The following is a 22,811-nucleotide window of genomic DNA, read 5'->3' as shown; positions in this document are numbered from 1 at the left end:
CACTTCATCAAAATAAGTTCTGACAAGATACAAGGAAAGAATTCTTCGGTGTAAGGGTGGTCGAGCATTAGAGAACAGGTTGTCCAGGGAGACTCTATCATATCCTTCCTTAGGGATACCCAAAGCTCAGCTGCACTAGGGCCTGAGCAGCTTAAATGCAATCACTTTGACTGTGGACCTTCGGAGGTCTCCCTCAGTTTAAATTATTCTAGGATTGTACTGTCCTCTCCTCCCTTGTCATTTTAGTTTTGTTAAATAAAAATGCGTTCTCCGTTCCTCGTCTTTGGATACTTCTGTTCTTCACATATATAATATTTTCCTGGTCTAATTCACACTGTATAGTTCTGACAGGAAGCAGAGCTCTCCACGATCACTTGTAATAAACCAGCTATGAAATTAGCGATGACAACGAAGGTTAAAGAATCAAGCAAATAGTTTAAATGTAAACAGCCAAAAACGCATTACAGAACAGCTTCAGAAATGCCTTCCCATTTAGAATTAAAATACTGTTAGCTATGTTTTGGTATTTAAGAGGACTGAGGGGAAAAAACACGCATTCATTTCAAGAAATGATTAAAAACACAGCACAGCAGTTCAGAAATTGGGTTAAGCTAGATGCAGCTGCAATCTTCAAACTTAGTTTAAGCCACATTTGAATATCTGCAACTGAAGCTTTCAAGTTATAATCATGCCATTGACCTTCCTTCCCCTCTCCCTTTTCTTTCTGGCCACTGAAGACTATTGAAAGTATCAGAGCTCCGAGTCAAGAACAACTCCCTTGTAACTACGACTCTGACATGGATATAGCGAGAGCAGATTGCCTGCAAGGAAGCAAGAATAACCCGGCTATTTAGGGAGATTATGTAATGCAGCACAGAGCTGTAAGATGAGATTTAAAGGGACAGAACTCTGCATTTCAGCCCTGTAAGTAACCATTACAGTTGGGCAATACTGTAGCAAGTTGAAGAGGTTCAGTCAACAGAGGAACAAGTCTTGTCAAAGGGTCCCCTCTCTGAGCTAGTATTTTATTCGTGATTCTTCTTTCTCACTAAAACAGTACTGTACGACTATTTTGTCAAATCCTTTAAAACAAAGTTGGAACACCTCTTTGCATCATCTCATAAATGTGCAGGTTTTTACTACACAAATGAGTTTTATATGAACAGATAGGGAGTATTTTGGACCTGAGCTTGCTGAACTTGCGGAGCTTAGCACACTCAATTAGCGCAGTACCGCACACTGAAATTCAAACTGATTATGAATAAATACAACAGTATTAGGTTTTTCCTGCATAAATATTTTAACAAGTGTAAACAAGACTCCAGTTTTTATAAGCAGCCAATTCCCAAACGAACACCCACAAACATCAGCTGGTTCAGCAAAGAAAGGCAGAGGCTATGAACTGCCACGCACCACCACATTACAAATAGCAAGGAAACATACAGCAAAGGCATGTGTGATAAGAAAAACTAGTTCTGTGTATTACCCATTCTTACACAAACCTATAAACTATAAAACCTTCAGGGTTTGCCCATGGCTTTGTTTAGAGCATGCAGATATATATAATGATTTTGTAGAAGAGTCCAGAACTGTTGAGCGGCTGTTGTTGGGAGATCTTACTTGTGCATTTCTTCACTTTAAAGTGGAGGAAAAGAAAAAAACTGTAAAATTATTACCTTAGGTATTCTAATGAAAAACTGGTTTTCATCTAATTCTAAACACCTTTTAATTACAAGACTCAAAAAATAGCAGCAACTTATGTGCAGACAGCCCCAGCTGCTTTGCTAGTGATTAAGTAAGAGACAGTGAGCCCAGACCACCTCCCTTTCACCTCCCCTGAACAGACAGACATTACAGCGAGGAAGAATTTGGCCCAAACTACATGGGGGAGGGAAGGGAAAGCAGGGAGAGGTTGCTGTTTTTCTTAAGAAACAGCGAGTCCTTACTCCGTTGCTGGACTTTTCCCCGCATCATGTCAAGCCTGCAGGTTGCTGGCAAGCAGACCAGGCACAGCGTGAGATCTGCCAGTGCTCTCAGACCACACACACACAAGTTCTCAGCTGCTCTCGAATACACTGGGGATGACCTCCAAAGCAATCTGGGCTCCGCCGCCCATCTCTGCTATCCAGAGTCTGGTTCTTCCCTTCGGCAACAGCCTACATAGAGCATCATATAGGAGAAAATCATGTGCTTACGCTACTGAAGGCGGCACGCAGCCTTGACGTAAGAGCCATCAGTGAGTTGCAGGAATAGGTCTCCTGAAGCACGATCACAGGATGGGAGCTAATTTCAGCAGTTCATTTGCAACTCAGTTAACTATGGAAATGCAAACGGAGTCGTACCAGCAAATAAATAAGCAGCTCAGCATTTTTTCTGATCAGACAGTGTAGCGTTCCCAGGATAACTGTTCATTTTTAATACAGTCAACTATCAGCGTGCTTCAGTTTCACACAGTGAACAACGCCATACTTTTTCTTTAAAATATATACAGTAAGCTCATCTATCTCGCTCCACTTTCAAGTCTAAACACAATGGATATGAACAAAATTTCACCAAAAAAACCCAGCCATGATCATGGGCACACAGTGACAGGGTGAGATTTTGTAAGTTCATTGCCATCGCTCAATTTGCAATTAAAAACTATGTAAAGCTAGAAGTGCGATTAAATGCAGCAGACAACTAACTCATTATACAGCAGCAGAAAGAAAAGCTTTTCAAATACCAATTGCTCTACCTGAAATATCAGCTGCTGTTGTCATGCCTGGGACTGAGCAAGAACATCACTTAGCTCATTGAAAAGAACTTTCCCAGAGACAGATTGGCAGCATGACAAATGAAGGTTGGCTACAGAAATCAAAGACCAAACGCTTTTTTCCTATATAAAGGATAGCCACAAAAAGGAGAAGAAAACCCATAAAGAGCCTCAGACAGGTATAGGCAAAAAGACAAATTATTTTACTGTTTCAAAACTGGTTTGGAGATAATTTAATTTCAAGCAACTGTAATTTCTTTTATACGATGCCGATAGACCTTAGCTAAGTCACAATCATTGTGTATGATTAGGGGAGCCCCACACACAAAAGCTGTGGGGAAGGAAGATGCTCAGACATATTCTCCAGCAAGCAGTCATCCAAGAAAGAAGCCATGTTTACATTCCAGAAAAAAGCCTCTTTAATTGTGATCACCTTTCAGCATAACCAAAAGGACTTTTGAAGGATTCAAACACCCCAAGAACCAATAGGACAGCATTGTCTCCCCTCAGCATTTTACTTTTCTACAATGAAAGACAAGGAAGCAAGCAGTCCTCACGCACAAGAAGCCAATTGATTTTTAAAATGCCTGTGCAAAATTACAGCTTTGATTAAAGTGCCTTCATCCAAAGGCAAACTTCACTAACTGTAAAAGGTATTTTAGTGGTTTTATTTCACTGCTTATACAGGTTACACTTTATACAGGCATTTTTAAAACTCATCAGATAGTAACTTCGGATTTGACACTGAAATGAGCTCACCTAAGTGCAAGCTTTACTCTGCCAGACAAGCAGAGCTCAACAGTGCTCAGTACAAGCAGCTGAATAAAACATTCTTTATATAAAACAATCTGTATATAAGTCAGCTGAATAATGCTGAGTAAAGCAATCTGGCTATATTTCAATAACACAGATCAATCTTAACCTTTCTATACCAATGCAGATATATGATCAATCTTACCCTTTGTATATCTATGCAAGCATAATATCAGCCAAGATTTTCTGTGTTTGAGTAGCAAGTATAAGACCTTAATTTAGGAAAATACCTTTATCTAAAATATCTCCCCCAAAATGAGCACCATATGAGTAAAATCCATCTCCACTCCCTGGTTAATTACATGTCAACTTCTGAGTCTTTGATATGACAGTCCATCAGCTGTCATCTCTAAGAGTCATGAGACAAGAGTATTAATTAGCCAAAAAATGACAACTCCCGTCCATTGTTATGAGTAACAGCAATTGAAATTGGAAGACCATTCTGTTTCAGGAATAAAAGCTGGTTTTCTTCCCTCTCTTTAAAGACCATAGATTATGTAGATCTCAACTAAAATATAGAGCATGTAATGAGAATATTTATTTAAATATTCTTTGGACACTAAAATCCTTTTTCCATTTTTCCCCTCTCTGTTCAACAGTCACATATTAAGCACATGATTACTATGAAGTGTGCATAAATATATACATTATCTTACACTTATATTGCACAAAAACAAAAGCATTTGAGCAATTAAAAATAAACACGCATAAAACATTTCAAGAACCCTGAAAACTGATAAAATAGAAAGTCACAATAGCTTAACAGATAATAAAAAGGTGCAATGGGCATGTCAACCTTGAAAAAGCCCTTTTAAACTACGATAGCATTGTCAGGTGCCGTTATCCTTTGTCAGCCAGCTACCTGACCTCATAAATCAGGTATAACAGTCATATGAGAGCACAATGTAAAATCAGCACTAGGCAGACTTGTCTACCGACTAACGAGTGGCCTGCCAAGGTTTTGAGGTCACATTCAAAACTAAAAATTAATTGTAATCAACCATATTAATTAAGAAAAAAAAAAAAGTCCTATCAACAAGAGTAAAAAGTCCTATCAACAAGAGTAAAAAGTCCTATCAACAAGAGTAAAAAGTCCTATCAACAAGAGTAAAGATTGCAAGTACCATTCTGTAGAGTTTGTGCTCGTGACTCCTTTCCCAGATTGGCATGGAATCCTCCTCCTAAAGTCGGTGTTTTGCCTGCACCTATTAGGGGAAAAAAGAAAAAAAAGAAAAAAAACAATATACATGTCAGATGCAATAACTGAATTAAAATATTAAAAGAAAACTTATTATGCCACTATATCCAGTATAATTTACAACATTCCAAATTACATTAAGAAGGGCAACAGAAGTGCTTGAAGGGCTTAAGACATCGAGTGCAAATCCTGTGCAATTCATTTTTTTTCTCCTCGGGACACCATAAGAATTACATGGCTCCATAAGCCCTCCCAATCTCAGCTCCAAAGAAAGTACAAAAATGTCGCAACCCCACTTTAGGCATAACATAAAAATCGATATTGTAAAATATTTCTCAAAATAAATGATGAAACAATTGCTTATTTAGTATTTTTTTTTGTCTGAGGAATATTCAATACAGAATTTTAATAGCTAATTACTGGCACTAGAGAACATAAAACATGTTTAGCATTCAATAATGACTGTGTTGGCTACTACAGACGTAACACTTTAACTTCAGTTTAACGTTAGGCACACATAGTGACACTTAGGCTACAAAAACTGCAAGTCTGGAACTGCTACTTCTACACTCTGAAAAGTTGGAGACTAAAACAAGTCTGAGTTGTAAATCAGCATAAACTAGAAGCTGGTTTATGCATCTGTGCCACTGCTGACAGTCTGAATGCAGAGTCCTCAGGGAGTCAATGGAACTACTCATGCAAACCAATCTTGCAGAACAGGGAATTAAACTTCCAAGGACAGAAATAGTCTCCCACTAAAGCAGGAAGTTTTTTAAAAACAATCAGGCTACCTCAAGCAGGATATTCAAATCTATCAGCTTAACAGCAAGTGAGACCAAAAAGCTAAATTGCACAGGATTGAAAACAAGTAATTTATTAGTAATTGGACTTCTACTTAATTCAAGTAGTCCGCTTTTCAGAATAGGAAAAAAAGTCTTCTTGTTCCCATGGTGCTTACAGTTTTTCCTCAAGTTCTTGTAGCTATGTTTTCTCATCTTACACCAGTTCTTTAGAACAAACTAGCATGGCGTTGGGATAGAAACATACAGAGGAGCGAAGTAGAAAGCAATTCAGGACTTTTCTCCTACACACCTGAATAAGATGATACTGCCGTAGCAGGTAGAAGTGATGAGAAACCGTGACCTAAATTGTTCACTCTTACTAGACTTTCTTAGCTAGTCTCCTCTCAGCTGCATTTAATATAAATCTATATTGGGGGGGGGGGCAGGGGAACAGGAAAGCTAATATTCCTGTAGAATTGTCTATAAGCCTTCAAAGCTTAATTTTCCATACAACCTCTAAATTAGGTTTCCAGTGCTATCCACAACAGAAACTGACTTCACCTTCACTTCATTAACAGATCCTTTCAACAAACAGTAATCAGAAGCTCTCTCTCGTAAATGCCCCACAGCTTAAGTACTTCAGCTCAACATCCTAATTAAAAATGAAAAATATTCAATAGTGACCTCCTCACCGGAGATAGAGGTTACCCTCCCAACTCTGTATTTGCTTCAGTCTATTATAGACAGCAGTGCCTCCTTGCCATTCTTATAGGTAGTCTCATATTCCCACAAAACAAACCAATGAGTCAAAGCAGAAAGAGGTTACCAAACCACTCTAGCATGCATAACATTTCTGGTGTACATTTAATAAGAATGGATTTATGTTCCTTTCCTACAGTAGCAAATCTAACTTCAGAAATTCTGCCTCCTACCCTCATTTTTTTGTTGTTTTAAGGTTTACTTTACCACAGGCTACCTCACTTCTCCGATCTGCAGCAGGAAAGCGCACACTCAAGCATCCGTACAGCGGAGGAGGACACAAACTGCAAGGCAAGAGCAGGAACAAACAGCAGGGCAGGCTGGAGGTAGCAGGTTCATCCAGCACTTGCATCAAAGGCACCATCAAGCGATTGCCTCCTCCTGTGCACAAAGGCTCCAGAACACTTTTCAGCCCTCACTGCCTGAGAATACAGAAAAACACTGAACTCTACTGGACTATCCTTTTCAAAACAGCTACGTTATTCTTTCACAGGTTTCCCTGTTGCAACTAAAAAGCTTACACAAAAACAATCTCAGAGTGGCAATAAACAATACTATAAACAAAATAATTTAACTTACTCAAAAGATAAAATCCAGAAAGAATACAAACAAAATCAAGTTAAGCTGAGATTTCAGCCGTTTTGTTCTTTAAGATTCCTTTTCATTAGACATCAAGATTTAACATTGTACATAAAAGTAATTTCTTTTCAAGCTATCGAGTCTGCAGCAGATACCAGCAGAGCTATATGAAAGATAAATTCTGCTATCAGAATTGATGTGCCCATTTCTCAGCGAGTTAACTAGAAAGACTGTGCATCTCTAATTAGCATTTGGCTTTGAAAACTGACAGAAAACTAGTCTGCTGAGCACTTAAACTCTCAGAACCACTAACTCATGTTGCCATTGACTATGAAGTCTTACCATCAGCTTTAATCTTTATAAGCAGATTGCAAACCAAACTCATTAATGCAACTGTTCAGCTGGGTAATAAAATGATAAACTCTTAAAATAATAATAAAAAAAGAACAGTGAAATCAAATTCATTTAAGGAAAAAAATCCCTACAAAGCTAGTCATTTAAAAAGTACAAAGGAAAGGAACTGCAATTGCTAGGAACAACCAAATTAACATCCCAGCTTAACTGAAATTTTTACATTTCTTGACCTTTTCCATTTTTGCCTCTACAACTTCAAAAGTGAATTAAACAGGCTCTTGCGTTCTACATTCAGCTTTCAAGATATACAAAAATATACCCGAGAAGTATTTGGTGTCTGCAAGTACTGCCTGCCAAATATTCAACATTAACACTAACATTTCCCTAAGCCAACTCAAACACCCTCCTTTGGGAGGTGGCGCCTCCCAAGGTACGTTGTCATCTACTGATCGTTTTTTAGAAACTAACTCACATTCGCAGTTTTGCATAACTGAAGCCTTCTCTTCAAGTTAGCTTTGGACACTTACATGACATTTTGGACAACAGAAGCTGTGAAGAGATGCGTTAGGCAGCTCAAAAATACAGCAATTCAGGTTTGTTTGTGGTCCTCTTAGTGGACTACAGTGCCCTGAGAGACCAAAAGAAGATGCAGGAGATCATACACCTGGAAACTTGATGATACTCTTTCAAAGCTTACGCAGGTCCAGACCCAGCCCATAACCCCACATTACTCAAGCACTGAACTACAGTGAGTGTCCCTCAAGCAGCCAAGGGCAGCCATCCCCATGCCAGCTGCTTGCAGCACAGTCCCGGGCACTGCTGCGGCATGCAGGGCCAGACCCTGACACCTCGGCCACTTCTGTTTGGCTCCACCGACTCACTAACAAAGGAAGTCACATCACTCGTCCTCCCTGCAAAAACGTCCCTCTAGTAGTAAAAGGAGCAAGAAAAGCTTGAAGTCTGTGGTAACCCTGAACAGCAACAAAAAAGATGACAGATAGCAGGAACAGCACTTATCACATCCCTCCATACAGAGGGGGCAGAGCAGCCACTCGGGCACCTGCAGCTTAAAGGGCACTTTTCTGAGAGCCAGCGACATGCCGAGATTCACATTCAACACCCAGAGAAGAAACAGCTTCTGTCCCAGTGTTATGGATTGTGTTTCCTCTACATAAATGAGCAAGTGAAGACAAGGAATGAAGCTGCTTGCAACTGGAACTGAAGCGTATCTGCTATTTGATAGGACCAGTCCTATCAAAATCCTTCCCTGTAAAATTAAAACCAAAAAACCACCAGCCCTTTCTCCAGCACAACATTGTAGGAGAAAAACCTTCCGTTTAAAACCCACATATTTACAGACCCAGGAAAAAATCTAGGTCTGGTAAAGAGTGCAGATGGCATCACACCAACAGTTTCATAAACAGGGTAGACTAGATAATCTAATATAAAAATATCGAGCTTCCTACTTGAGTTAGACCATAAAAGTCAGAAGGAGAGTAAGTCAGTGCCCCATTACAATTCATGTCTAGAATAGCAAAACGATGTGATGAAAGTGTTCTGAACGCACAAAACTGCTGAAGTCTGTAGCCAAAATAACTCTTTTCTCAGCTGTTTTTACAGGCAAGTTAACAGATCTGCACGCACCACAGCCTGTCAAAAAGCTACTGCTGAATAAACTAACATAGACAAACTTTTAACCTACTCCATCATAACTAGCTATCTAAGGACTCATTTTCACAACTTCTAACCAAAGACATAAATATCCTGTCGTGTCCACCATGCACAAGTCTATGGAACCAGCCTGTGTCCAAGTTACGTGCCCCATTCAGCATTTTCACAACCGGCAGCAGTATAATCTGCAGTGCTTCAAGCAAGCACTTGTTGCCATCACAAGGACAGCATCTAAAAGACTCAATGCCAGAAAAAAAACACTATACACTTAGCTGATACAAGATTGCCACCTGGAGGATTTCAGGAGAGAAGCAAAAATTGATTCAGTTCATCTCACTAAAACATATAGCAGATAATTTTTTTTTGCATTAAGTAGATCCCAACACAACATGATTATGAATTAGTCCTTTAATGAGAAAACCTAGCACAAAGTAAAACAGGTAAATACTCTACAGGATTTCCCAAAAAGGTCTTCCAATCCAGCATACCTGTAATTTCTTCTGTGTTGCAAATTACATCATGATCATTCTACATAAAATAAAATTAGCCATGCATTAGTGTCATCTTTAGAAATCTGGACAACAAGTAAGTTGAATTTTCCTGATACTACTTTTCAGTACCCAGCATTTTAATTTCAGGTTTAGCATGTGTATTACTGGCAGAACCAACTTCAGGACTGTTCAAGGCTGCACTATAAGAAATATTTTATGTCATGATTTGTTCTATCAATATATCCTACATGGAAACCAATTATCAACTACCAATTAAAAACAAAACCCCTACTTTTTCCACTTTTGCAATATTGAAAAACAGAGAAGAATCCTTTATTGCACTAAATACTGACAAGACAAAACCACAGAATATGATATAAACACAGAACTCGTCCTCTTTACCAACTGTCTCACTAGCACTTACTGTGACCGTAATTGTCCATCTTAAAAAATTCTAGAGGAAAAAAGACACAGAAGATGAACGGCTACTAACTTCAGCTGAAATGTTATGAAAGTGTTTTCCTCCCTGTATCTAGTCCCTCTTTCTTTCCAGTTTGCTGACCATAACTTTCCATCTCCACAAAGCCGGAACGACTTAAATACTTCGATTAAGGTAAACCCCAGAAAAGTTCTGCACTTGACATCAGTGTAGTTCACACTTCTAGATGGAAAACCATCGTGAAGTTTCTACGGATAAAATAGTATGTACAAAATCTTTCAGCAAGCTTCCATAGGCACACCTGAAAAACTGAGCATACCACAGCTTTACGGAAGCATAAGCTACATTAAATTCATCACAGCACACTGCATAGTAAGAGTACAGAATACACGTTCAGCATTTATGGCAATGTAAATGAGTCACTGTAGTAAGTTGCTTACAATTTACTTGCAACAAAAAATGTGTATTAGCAGGAAGAAACTTTTCCTTGATATTTTAACATTTCAAACAGTCTACGGTTGTGGAGCCCCCTCCACTAGAACTTTCAGAAAACACTTGGTGGTGTTTTAAGGGCTACTAGTTCCCAACTGTCATTTCTCCCTATGAGCAAAAGCAAGCAGATAACTTTCCACAAGTAACATTCTTTCCATTAGCCTCAATTTAGTATCTTGTGAACTCATGTACATTTGTAGATGAAGAGTCTTAACGTATGTATGCTGTACAAGAACCATGAGCTCTACATGATCCTGATCCGGTGCTGAAGTTGGACTAATGCTGCCAATGCCCGTTGCAGCCTCCCATTTCTGTGACTATGTCTGTATAGTTGTCACCATCCTAAAACCTCCCATCTTAGCTACTAAGTAAGAGTACCTTAAAAGACTTTAATTCACACCTGTTATTCTAAATCTCAAATAACAAATACCAACCTAGCATTTAAAAAAAAAAATAATCAAAAGCCACCAAAACAAATAGAAATCCCAAGTAATCAACCATAAAACAGTAAACCTGTTTAGAGACAGTCACACTGTTCAGTCTCACACAGACACACTGGTGACGCTCATACACCTCAGATCCCAAAGGCAGGGTAAGCCCTGTGCAGCAAGAATCCCACTTTGCTGGCCAGCCTACGATCGCTCCATAACCCTATGAAGTCGTATCCTGTAGGTCTTATCTGGTGTTGATAAGCACCCCTAGCTCCACCAACTTGTCTTCTCCATCCCACAGTTCTGTTGCCTCAGACTACGGAGGCCGCATTTCATCACGCTAACCATCATTTTTTTATCCTGTTTTCCCCAGGGAAAATGCCACCACTCTCCTCCCTCTGCCCACTTTCACACAAACCTAGGAGGAAGACAAGAGGTCTCAAAACTACGAGGTTTCTGTCAGTTTTGTAAAAACAGGCAGCTGGTTAGGGAAGACATGCACTAAGAGCGAGCTAGCTAGAAGCTTCTGAAAAATAATTCTGATTTAAATTTTTACTAGAGATGGGACCCCAAACTCTGTAGCAGGCCAAGGGCAGCTCCAGACCAGAGCATTGGCCACCTCTGTGGATCCAGGGATGGGCTGAGGCCAGGCAGGATGTCAGCCTGCATGTGGGGTCAGGATCAGGCCCAGCAAAGGGAACCAAGGTCAGAGACAGCCATGGGGTGGCCAGGCAGGGCCATAGGGACAGGCTGAGCCCAGGCAGGACACCCATGGCCAGGCAGAGCTACGGGGAGCTGGAGTCCAGCCCTGCTGCAGCATCGCTGGGGCAGGGGCTGATGTCCCCAGGGGTCTGGGCAGGGTGAGCAGAGCCCCATGGAGAAGCTGGTCAGGGACAGCAAAGGCCAGCAGTGCCTGGCGAAGCAGGCAGCTCTCCTGCCACCGCACCGCGCACACACACAGGGATCCCCAACACTTCTAAAGGGCAGGTTCCCAGACTGCCTTCGCACCCAAGAAGCTTGTCAGATGCTATTTTTCTCAACTTACTATCAAGCATGTAAAGGCCATTTCTGGAACAAAAGAAGCTGAGCTTTCCCAGATGCAACACGTTTCAGGATCACAAGCTCAGTACACCTTGCAGTGCTCTTTTCTCACACTGTATTTTCTCAGTTGCATCTTCAAGCTCACTGCTGCACTGCCTGCACGTCAGCTGTCTCAGGTGGGACTGTTTTCTTCTCCTTTAATTAGTGTCAGAAGCTCTAGACTTCCACTTTCTCAGCTTCTTTAAACAAAAACCTGAAGAGAGATCTGGACTATCAATGTTTGCTCCATGTTCAGCTTTACTCCCCTCGTTCTCTTCAGCTGCATACTTGGTTTTTCTCCTGTCAGCCTCAGGAAAAATACTTGTGAAAAAAGTTTCTCCCAAGAACTACCGCAAGATGGGGGGCACCCACCCAGACACAGTGAAAGTGATCAGAGAATTTGCCACCTTCAAACACGGTGCACGACTCGTAACTTGCCTTTCTGCAAACGCAGCTGCCATAAACCCGATGCAGACTGGCAAAGGCCTCGGTGCAGCTCTGTTTTCCCAGATGCAATTATAGTGTAATGGAGAGGGAGAAACATAGCTCAATCTTACACCCTGTATTGCTGTACTTCATGCTGGGATGCGTTCAAATGTTAGGACCAATAGGAGTCTGTTAAAAACTTAGGTATGAAAAAAAAAAAAACAACAAGATGCATTCATTCCAATTAGGAATCAGGAATGTTAATTCACGTGCTTGCTATATTTGACAAGAAGCCACAGAGAACAACCTTTTTTGGCTAGTTTGAGACAGTCTGAACTGGCTATCAATTATCAGGTGGACAGTTATTCTTCAAAACTAGACTCAGACAGGAAAAGCACGCGTCTCAAACATTTTCTGTGCAATTAACAGAGTTCCTTGGAGCTCAAATGTGCATGACAACACTCTTCCACTAGTATCTGATTTATCCAGGGTCAAATCAGTAAAGTTCAGAAACTCAAGAGAGGAAGATTTTCCCTCAGTTGAGGAGGACCGTGTCAGAGACCACTTGGCCAAGCTGGACATTCACAAGTCCATGGGCCCTGATGGCATGCATCCGCGAGTGCTGAGAGAGCTGGCGGATGTTATTGCTAGACCACTCTCCATCGTCTTTGAACGGTCATGGAGAACAGGAGAGGTGCCTGAGGACTGGAGGAAGGCCGACATCACTCCAATCTTCAAAAAAGGCAAGAAGGAGGACCCAGGGAACTACAGACCGGTTAGTCTAACCTCTGTCCCTGGGAAGGTATTGGAGCAACTCATTCTGGATGTCATCTCCAAACACGTCGAGGAACAGGAAGTTATTGGAAGTGGTCAACATGGATTTACCAAGGGTAAATCATGCTTGACCAATCTGATAGCTTTCTATGATGTTATAACTGGTTGGCTGGATGAGGGGAAAGTTGTGGATGTCATCTACCTTGACTTTAGCAAGGCTTTTGACATTGTCTCCCATGACATCCTCATTAGGAAGCTGAGGAAGTATGGGCTAGATGAGGTGACAGTGAGGTGGATTGAGAGTTGGCTGCGGGACAGAACTCAGAGGGTTGTGATCAGCGGCACAGAGTCTAGTTGGAGGCCTGTAACCAGTGGTGTCCCCCAGGGGTCAATACTTGGTCCAATTTTGTTCAATATATTCATTAATGACCTGGATGAGGGGACAGAGTGTATCCTCAGCACGTTTGCTGATGATATCAAACTGGGTGGGGTGGCTGACACCCCAGAGGGCCGTGCTGCCATCCAGCGTGACCTGGACAGACTGGAGAGCTGGGCAGAGAAGAACCTAATGAGCTTCAACAAAACCAAGTGCAAGGTCCTGCACCTGGGGAGGAAGAATGCTAGGCACCAGTACAGGTTAGGGGCGGACCTGCTGGGAAGCAGCTCGGAGGAGAAGGATCTGGGGGTCGTGGTAGACAGTAAATTATCCATGGCCCAGCAATGTGCCCTTGTCGCCAAAAAGGCCAATGGAATCCTGGGCTGCATAGGGAAGAGTGTGGCCAGTAGGTCGAGGGAGGTCATTCTCCCCCTCTACTCTGCACTGGTGAGGCCACAACTGGAATACTGTGTCCAGTTTTGGGCTCCCCAGTTCAAGAGGGACAGGGAACTGCTGGAGCGAGTCCAGCGAAGAGCAACTAAGATGATTAAGGGCTTGGAGCATCTCCCTTATGAGGAAAGGCTGAGAGAGCTGGGACTCTTTAGCCTGGAGAAGAGAAGGCTGAGGGGAGACCTTATTATGGCATACAAGTATCTAAAGGGTGGGTTGAAGGAGGATGGAGCCAGGCTCTTTTCAATGGTTCCCAGTGACAGGACGAGGGGCAATGGGCACAAGTTAGAACACAGGAAGTTCCGTTCAAATACACGGAAACACTTCTTTACGGTGAGGGTGACAGAGCACTGGCACAGGCTGCCCAGGGAGGTTGTGGAGTCCCCTTCCCTGGAGATTTTCAAGACCCGCCTGGATGCAGTCCTGAGTAATGTGCTCTGGGCAATCCTGCTTTAGCAGGGGAGTTGGACTAGATGATCTCTAGAGGTCCCTTCCAACTCTGATGATTCTGTGATTCAATTTCAATGCATGGTCTTCACAAGGTTCAAGAGAATAACAAGCCCAGGGTTAAGCATTCAGGCTGGACTCTTACCTGACTGCGACCACTTGCAACAGAATTAAGAATTATAACTAACTGGGCCAGTACGGGGCCTATCAAAGCTTTCACTAGCTTGTGCTTTGTGAGGACTTTCCTCTCAGAAGATCAATAGAAAGATACACAGAAGCCCCCTTCTAGACCATGAAGGGGGTATTCCCTTGCTAGTGAAAGAACTTACCAGCTCACGACCCAGCAAGTGACAGGTACCTCACAAGAAGAGATAATTTGCCACTCTCTGAGACAGACAGCATTAAAAAGAATTGTGGGATTAAGCTAATTTGCAACCATATCCTCCATTTCCATCAAAACCATGGCAATGAAGAGCATTGGTGTTATTATGCTGAGACAGATAAGTCATGTCCACCTCCAAAGGGCTTTTCATCAGGACTGAGATGGCCTAGCTGTCTCTTTGTGTATTTATATAAGTATGCTATCTCCTTTTATACAGCCCAACTACCATCAGGGAAGATTTCATGTTCCTTATTGCAAAGTACTGCGTATGCAACCTCATAAGCCTTACTCTAAATAAATCTTCGCCCTGCAGTTTGGATTTCTGAATGCCTTATCACAGAGTCTCACAATTGTAAATATCTCTACTACATACTTCTCACAATGAGACGAGAAGAATTAGCTAAGCATTTCCAAGAGAGAACATATCTACATATAACTGTCAAAGTCAAAGGAGTCTTGTGCTCACCACTTTTGAAAACACAAGCTGAAAGAAACCCAGTATTAATACCTAGGGACACCTACACTTTATGCCGCAAAATCATAGCCCCACAGTTCTTGGACCAGTTTTAAAAGAATGGTCAAAACCCTTGAAAGCATCTTTGTAGAGCTCAAAGAACATGATCTTCCTCTGAAGACTCCAAAAGAACAGCTATGCCAAGTCAGATTGAAGGACTATCTAGTCCAGTATCCTACCGCTGAATGGTAAAGTCCATTAATATATGTGCCTACAAGTGAACACAAAACATAGGAGGAAAACTTGCCATAATACTTCTCTCATATAATCCCTCAGAGTCTAGAGATCTGTGGCTCAAGGATTTCCTGAGCCAGAAATAGAACAAAAATATGTCATGGCCATTAAAACAGAGATACTGTAAGCCAAATCATTATTTTTTTTAAAACTTTTAATATCCACAACTAAAGACTCACAATTTAATTACATGTTTTTTCTAGAAAAAGAAAAAAAAAAAACAAAACCAACCAAAAAAATCCTAATGCTTCTGAACCTCCTACTTGCTACCTTTAAAATAAGCTAGTTGCCAGATTTCTTCACTGTCCCTAGTTTTTGCCTCATGTGATACTGAACAACCTCTCATCCTTGTCATGTTATTCTATTGTATTTACAGACCTCTACTATGTCCCCATTCAATAATCTCTTTTCCAGTCTGAAGAGGCTGAGTCTATGCAGTCACCCTGAGCAGCTCCTCAAGAAGCCCTCCTCTTGATCACCCTGTTGTGGTTTGGCCTCAGCCAGCAACAGAGAATCACGCAGCCGCTCGCACGACTCCCGCAGCCGTGGGAAAAATCAGCAGAAAAGGGCAAAACTCGTGGGTTGAAATATTATAATTTAGCAGAACAGACAAAGGGAAAAAAAGAAAGAAAAGAAAGAAAGAAAAACAATAACACCGGTAAAGGAATACAAGAAGGCGATTACAGTACCGCCGCGAAGCGCACCGACCGGACCCGCACCGCCGCGACCCGCCCCCGAGTGGCGACTGACTCCCCCGCCCCGGCTAGCTCCTTTTATAGCGGGGCATGGGTCACGTGGTATGGAATACGTGCCTCCCCTGCCGGCTCCTTGGAAATTAACCCCATCCTTGCCGGAACCAGGACACACCCCAGCAAGGATCTTGCTGACCTCCCTTTGCAAATCCATCAATCTGTTTTGTCCACTTGCAGGTCTTCTAGAGCTTTCCAGAGAAGTCAGTAAGGCATGCCACTTTGACAAAGAACATTCTTCCCCCATATTTACCTGTACAGCCACCTATTTTGTCCTTCACTGCTTCTACTCTTTTGCCCAACAGACTTACTAAACTGCATTTCCCCAAACTTCCATGCAGTAGCAAAACAAAATCTCTCACCCATATCCAAGAGCAAGCCTACACTTTCTCAGCACACCAATGCTCATTTGTTAAAACTGTCAAAACAATGGAAAGAAACAGACTCACACACCTGCATTGGAAAACAGCGGCTATACCAAACTTCTCTATGAAAATCATCAGTGTTGAGGCTGTGGCTTCCTACACTAGGCACGTTGACAGCTGAATGTAAATGCTGCCTGGGAAAACTTAACTGTGATCTCACATCTTCTTCCAACCCTGAGAGAACAAAAGAAGGGACTTCCCATGATTTATAGTGAGGTTTCTGGGCTTATTAGCAAGGACTGGGCATGATCTAGACAGACAACTTTGTATTAACAGAGAAGTGCAGGACTCTCTTCCTCCTTCAGCAAACAAATGCAAGATTCCGAATCCTTAACAGGCAGCTTGGCAAAAATAAAAGGTTTTTCTAGATGTACCAAAAAAGTCAGTATATCTCTGCTTTCTATTCCTTTTTGCTGCTTTATGATGAAGATGAAAATAAATTATGAATAAAGGCGTCTGTAATTCTTCAACATACATTAGCACACAAACAGAAGCCCTCATGGATCCTGGAAGGGTTTGGGGAATCTTGCTGCACAACCAGGAGCTCTGAACTCCGCAGACACCGTTCAACTCCCAGCTCTGCAACAGAGAACCTGACAGCCCTCACACCTTGCAAAACCCAGACTACGATCTCCCAGTCACCCATCCCCACTGACCAAGCGCCAGGGTCTCAAAAATAGTAGCCCAGGCACCTCTGACACTGCAAACACTCCACACATTAGGGCTGCCCATGAACACCAGACTGTAGTCTGAGGAGCCTCAGCCCAAAGCATTTCAAACACAGGGGGATCCCTCAGGATCACAGACCTAAAGAGTCGACAAAGACAACAGGAAAAGGTGTTAAAAACAGGTCGTTTTGATGGAAACCTTCTTACATAATCAGAAGAGTCACTGAAAGCTATAGTTTACCAGAAAACGTCAATTTCGGCAAGTACATGTTTTCCAACTTAAAAGAAATATACATTCCATTGGAAATTCTCCAGCCAGCACAACACTCGAAAGATACAAATGCTGTCTTGTTTACACAGGAAAGGACCTTTCTCCCCCTTCCCAAAAACTTTAATTAGCATCATACAAGCAATATAGACAAGCATACATCATAAAGACACCGTTATTACAGCTCAAATACATCTTGTCAGATTAGCTTGTATCACTCAGTTTAAGTCAAGCAAAAAAATTATTCACAGCAGAAGCATCCGTTTTGGAACATAAAGAATTATACCAGCATAAATCACCCACATCCAAATTTCCTTAAAATATTTACTGTGTGAAATAGAGCCCCCACTCATCCTTGCAGTAACTCAGCAAATCTACAAATGGCACTGTTTTGCAAGTCCTGTTCTATTGTTTCCACAAACAGCACTTCACCAAAATACATACATTAACACATGTGGGGACTTGCTAGAAGATCAGTGTGAACACACAGCAAAGCCCCTGCAACCACACCTTGTGCCAGCCCGATAAGGCCACCATAAGCATGCTAGAATGTGCTCCAATTACATTTTCATTTTTACACACCCATCTATCCTCACAGTGCTTATCTGTCTTCATGGGTGCTAGAATTATTTTTTCAGACAGACATATGACAAATAAATAACTAGCTATATAAAATCAAAGAATTAATGCACCATCCAATGCACTAACTAAAAGATTAGCCAACAGCAGCATCTCGGGACTTGCACAAAAGGCAAAGGGTACCTTAAAAGAACTTAGGAAAGTACTATGCAACTCATCCAGAAGAAGAAAAAGCCTCAGTATGGTGCAGTTATCTCCTTTTCCTTTTGGTATTTTTTTCACAGGATAAAGGCATCCCAAAATGAGCTCTAACTTGCATGCCATCTGTCCTGCATAATTTTGGGTGGGAGGGAAAAAGCAGTACAAACCCTTAAAAATGTAGTCTCCACATCACTAGAGGAAAAAAGTGAAGGATACAAGAGCTGCTCATAAACTATTGAGAAAGAAAAAAAAAAAGGTAATGCCAGAACAGAGGTGAAAGACAGGAATGGCATCAGACAAATACTAGTCTACAGTTAGCTCCCAAACTCCAATATGCAGTGCTGCTCTCTCCACCACAACTCCCCTTCCTTCCCCACAGCCGTACAGTCCATCAGTCCCCCTTGTTTCATTGCTAAGCTCCTTCCCATGCTTCTTGCTTACGTCTCTTTCTCCTTATACATGTTCCCCAAACCCGTTTTCCTTCTCTCCCCTTCCAAACACCATGTCCTCTTCACGTGGCCCTTCTCCAGGCACACAGGCCTTATCCTCCAGGGCATTCACACAAACACCCCAACCCACCTACTTACAAAAGGGGACTCTTGACCCTTCACGTCCAGCCTCTCTCTCCTCCATCACACTGCCTCCATGCCTCCACGTACTCCCTCCACCCATCAAGCACCCAACTCTCCTGTCCTCTACCCCAAATAATTTCATATACCTCCCCATTCCCCATGTACCCAGTCCTTCCATACAGAGCCCCGAACCTCCTCTCATGCACTCACCCCCACGTTGCTCCAGTCTCTCATGGACTTACTCCTACCACACACAGAGCACCTCTCCCATCTTGCACAGCTCTTTTTCCCCATTCATCCCAGCCTCCCCCCACCCCAATTCCGCCTCATGCGGACAGCACGCTGTCCTCCCTCCCCACATCGCCCATTTCCACTCTGTGCAGCACTAGCCCCCACACACACCATCCCCGTCCTTCCTTTGCACGACACTCTTTCCAAGGCGCTCTGCCCCCCAAACCCCTTTGCACAGCACCCTGTCCCCATGCACCGACCCCATCCCCCCTGTGCACAGCACCCTTCTCCCTATGCGTTGTCCTCACCCCCCAGTACCCACTGCCCACACACCATCCCCGTAAACCCCCCCTCCGGCACAGCACCCCCACCCCCGTGGGCTGTCCCTGACTCCACACTGCCCACAGCACACTCACCCCCGTGCACTGTCCCTGTCCTCAACAGCCCTTACAGCACCCTCTCCCTCCTGCGCTGTCCCCTGTCCCCCACCACTCCCCTGTCCCCCCAGCATCCTCTCTCCTTACATTGCGCCCCCAGGACCCTCTGCCCACGCACTGACCCCTGTCCCCACAGCACCCTCTCCCCCACACATTGTCCCCCAGCAGCCCCTCCCCACGCACTGTCCCCTGTGCCCCCTGCACCCCCCCAACGCAGTGTCCCCCCAGCACCCCGTCCCCACGCACTGTCCCCTGTGCCACAGCACCCTCTGCCCACACACTGTCCTCTCAGCACCCTGTCCCCCGGCTCCCCTGTCCCGCTCCCCCGGCCCCGCACAGCCCCACACCCCCCGGCCCGGCCCGGCCCGGCCCGGCCCGGCCCCGCGCACGTGCGCCCCGCCCCGCCCCGCCCCGGCGGCGCTCACCGTCCAGCGACACGAACTGCCCTACGGCGGAGGAGCCGCCGCCGCTGTTCTCCACGAACTGCACCTCGGAGACGATGATGTTGTCCTCCAGCACCGAGCCGCAGCCCGTACACACCGCGTCCCCCCGCGCCGCGTCCACCTCGATCTCCGAGCAGCCGCAGGCGGCGCACACCCGTCCGCCCGGCATCTTGCCCAGCGCCCCGGGCCGGGCCCTGGCCGGCCCGCCAACGCCGCTGCTACCACCGCCCGCCCGCCCAGCGCAGCCTGGCCTCGGCACAGGCCTCGTTCGCCGGGACCGGCAGGGGGGAGAGCGCGGCGGCGGCCGCCCCCGCCCGCTCTCGCGAGACTTCGTCTGCCGCTCCCCGCCCCTTCCTTCACCGCTTGTGCCGGCCCCGGCGCCTGTCAGGAGGCAGCGGCGGCTGCGCTGCTCTCCCTTGCTGGGGCTGGTGACACCCCAGCGCCGCCCTGCGCTTCGGGGGTTCCCTTCTCCATCCCCCTGATAAACGACCGCGGGCTACGCCTGGCCCCCAGCGCTCCGAGTGTGGCTGTGTCGGGGAGGGAGTCCCGTTAAGGAGCCCAGGCCCGGCGCCGGAGCGGGGCCCGAAGGCTTGGGAGCGACCCAAGGCCCCACGGGGAGCTCCGGCCCGCCGGGTCCTCGCTTGGGGCAGGAACGGCCGTTAGGGAACCGCCTGCAGCGGCGGGAGGGCGGTGGCAGCTGTGAGCGGCTGAGGCCTCGCTGGGGTGGATGGAGGGAAGGCGCTTGGGCCGGCAGATCTTGGGGGAACCAGCGGTGGCTCTGGAGGTGCTTCTTGCGGAGCAGCTGCGGGCCCGCTCTCAAAAAGGGGTGTTACGTTTGCTTCCCTCCATTCTAAAGTGTTCTGCTTACAGTGGTGAGTGTCTGCCGCCATCAAGCAACGCACTTAAGTATTCACAGCTCTCCAAAATTGGGCCCACAATGTTTCAGATTAAGTGATGGGCCTTGTACTTCAAGCAGAACATGAGGATTCCTTAAAATTCCCCAAGATTCATTTGTTTCACCATAGACTTACTAACTAACCTTATGTGAGTTGTTAATAGATTTATGCCATGGTTTTCATACAATAAAACAAGGGTGATAACACTTCCTTTCTGCCAGTCTTTGTCCTTCCTCCCAATTTGGGTGATTTGCAGGGAAAAGAGTATCAAATGAAATTTGCGCAGTAGCTGGTGAGTGGCACATTGACATCCCATAAAGCCTGTGATAATTAATAGTTGTGTAAAAATACATAGCATGCAGTGAAAAACAAGAGCCTTGTGCTCTCATATTCCGTATACTAATTACTGCGTTCCCTGCAAATAAAACTGGGGCTACAACACCCATATTTGCATTTCAAAATCATAATATTTGTTATGCTTCAAAAATTTATTAATTCATCAATCAAATCTAATCAATCATTCTGTAATAATAAAACAAAAGTTTTGTGAGGCATAATGAATCAGTTTCAGTAAAGCAGTTTGAGCTGTGCGTAACAAAGGTGCCATAACATTAAGGTCCAGTGCTTTGTAACTGTTGGTTATTAGTTCCTGAATCAAAGAACTCAGTCTTCATCCAAGGAAGTTATTGCTCAGTTTAGCACTCAACTCATATGTAGTAAATGAGCATGGCATGCCACAGATGGGAAGGAAACTGAGCAGAATAGGTACTATAGCCGAATGTTTGTATACACTTTAAACTGTCAGCTTTTGAAATATACCAGTCAGTTAACGCAGGAGCAGAAACTTTCACCTTCTTACAGACCCACTGCTGTCAGTATCTCTCTTCCACCAAATGACACAGATAGAGCAAAGCATCACATACGGATCTCTACGAAGTGACTGGATAGATGGTACAAAATGACTTGCTGTAGCACAATTAGAGGCACATTGGGGCACATACTAAAGCTTTATTGTTCCATCCAAGAAGCTGTGCATCTCATAGGCATGACATATGCAAGCATAGGCCTGTCATATGCCTAAAAATTCGCAGGTTCTGGACTTTTGCAAAAGGAAAATAGTAATAAAGTAATGGAGATGATGCCACTACATACCCAGCTCGTCTTCATTCTTATTGTCCTTTATTCTGTTCTGAGAGATGTATTTGCGAAAATAACTTTTGGTTTCTTCAGATTCCTTCTGCTTCTGGAGTTTATTTCCTCCCTGAAGTTCCTCCTGCTGCTTGTGAGGTAATGAGTGCCATAGCAGCCAAGTGTGATCTCACAAAATTATGCACTGTGTAGATAATGTCAGGGGAAAAGGATATCCCTGATAGACAAATATTTTTAGCAACAGTCGGAAGAGAAAAGCCCATGAAATACATAATTTTCCTCTCTCAGCCAAGTCCCTTGAATACCAGAAGATTTTAATTAAAACAACCCAGATCAGCTCCTGTGTCGTATACTGTGCCTCTGACAGAGGCCAGCATGAACACAGCAGCAAGCAGTTTTGAAATACTTTTCCATTTAAAAGTTTCTTCTTAGCTCGCTCTGGTAGAGACTACTGTAGTCCTGATCCATGAGGACTTAAGGTTTACAGCTCTTCCAAACTTATTGGTGTTTTGATTGTTTTAAGCTTTATGAGCCTTTTCTGGGCGTCTCAAACAAGTTTGGAGTTTTTCCACTTTGAATGCGAGCAGCAGAGGGCCCCAGTGAGAGCATAATACACAGCTGCTGTGCAAAAACGCTCATTTAGAGTAATACTGAATAAGGAAGTCTGGTTTAATTTTTATCTTCTTATAAGGTGAGGCTAGTGCTGATGAAAGAAAATAGGTTTCCAGTCCTGAAGACTGAAGTCCTTT

The 22,811-nt window shown here is 43.9% G+C and overlaps 1 protein-coding gene across 1 annotated transcript in view; it reads right to left on the bottom strand.

Moving 5' to 3' along the window:
- The window catches only part of BRF1 (BRF1 general transcription factor IIIB subunit), a 176,239-nt gene extending 155,954 nt beyond the window's left edge, over nt 1-20,285 (bottom strand). The window contains exons 1-2 of the mRNA XM_082485686.1: nt 20,000-20,285; nt 4,690-4,770 (exon numbers count right to left, since the gene is read on the bottom strand). Of these exons, the coding sequence (XP_082341812.1) occupies nt 4,690-4,770; nt 20,000-20,186 (268 nt within the window). The 5' untranslated portion in view covers nt 20,187-20,285. The remainder of the gene's footprint in view (nt 1-4,689; nt 4,771-19,999) is intronic.
- Nucleotides 20,286-22,811: the final 2,526 nt, after the last annotated feature.

This window comes from Vanellus vanellus (assembly GCF_965231255.1).
Source record: "Vanellus vanellus genome assembly, chromosome: 6".
In the NCBI taxonomy this organism is placed as follows: Eukaryota; Metazoa; Chordata; class Aves; order Charadriiformes; family Charadriidae; genus Vanellus; species Vanellus vanellus.
Note: the sequence above shows the minus strand (reverse complement) of the source record. Positions and strands in the feature narration are given on the sequence as shown.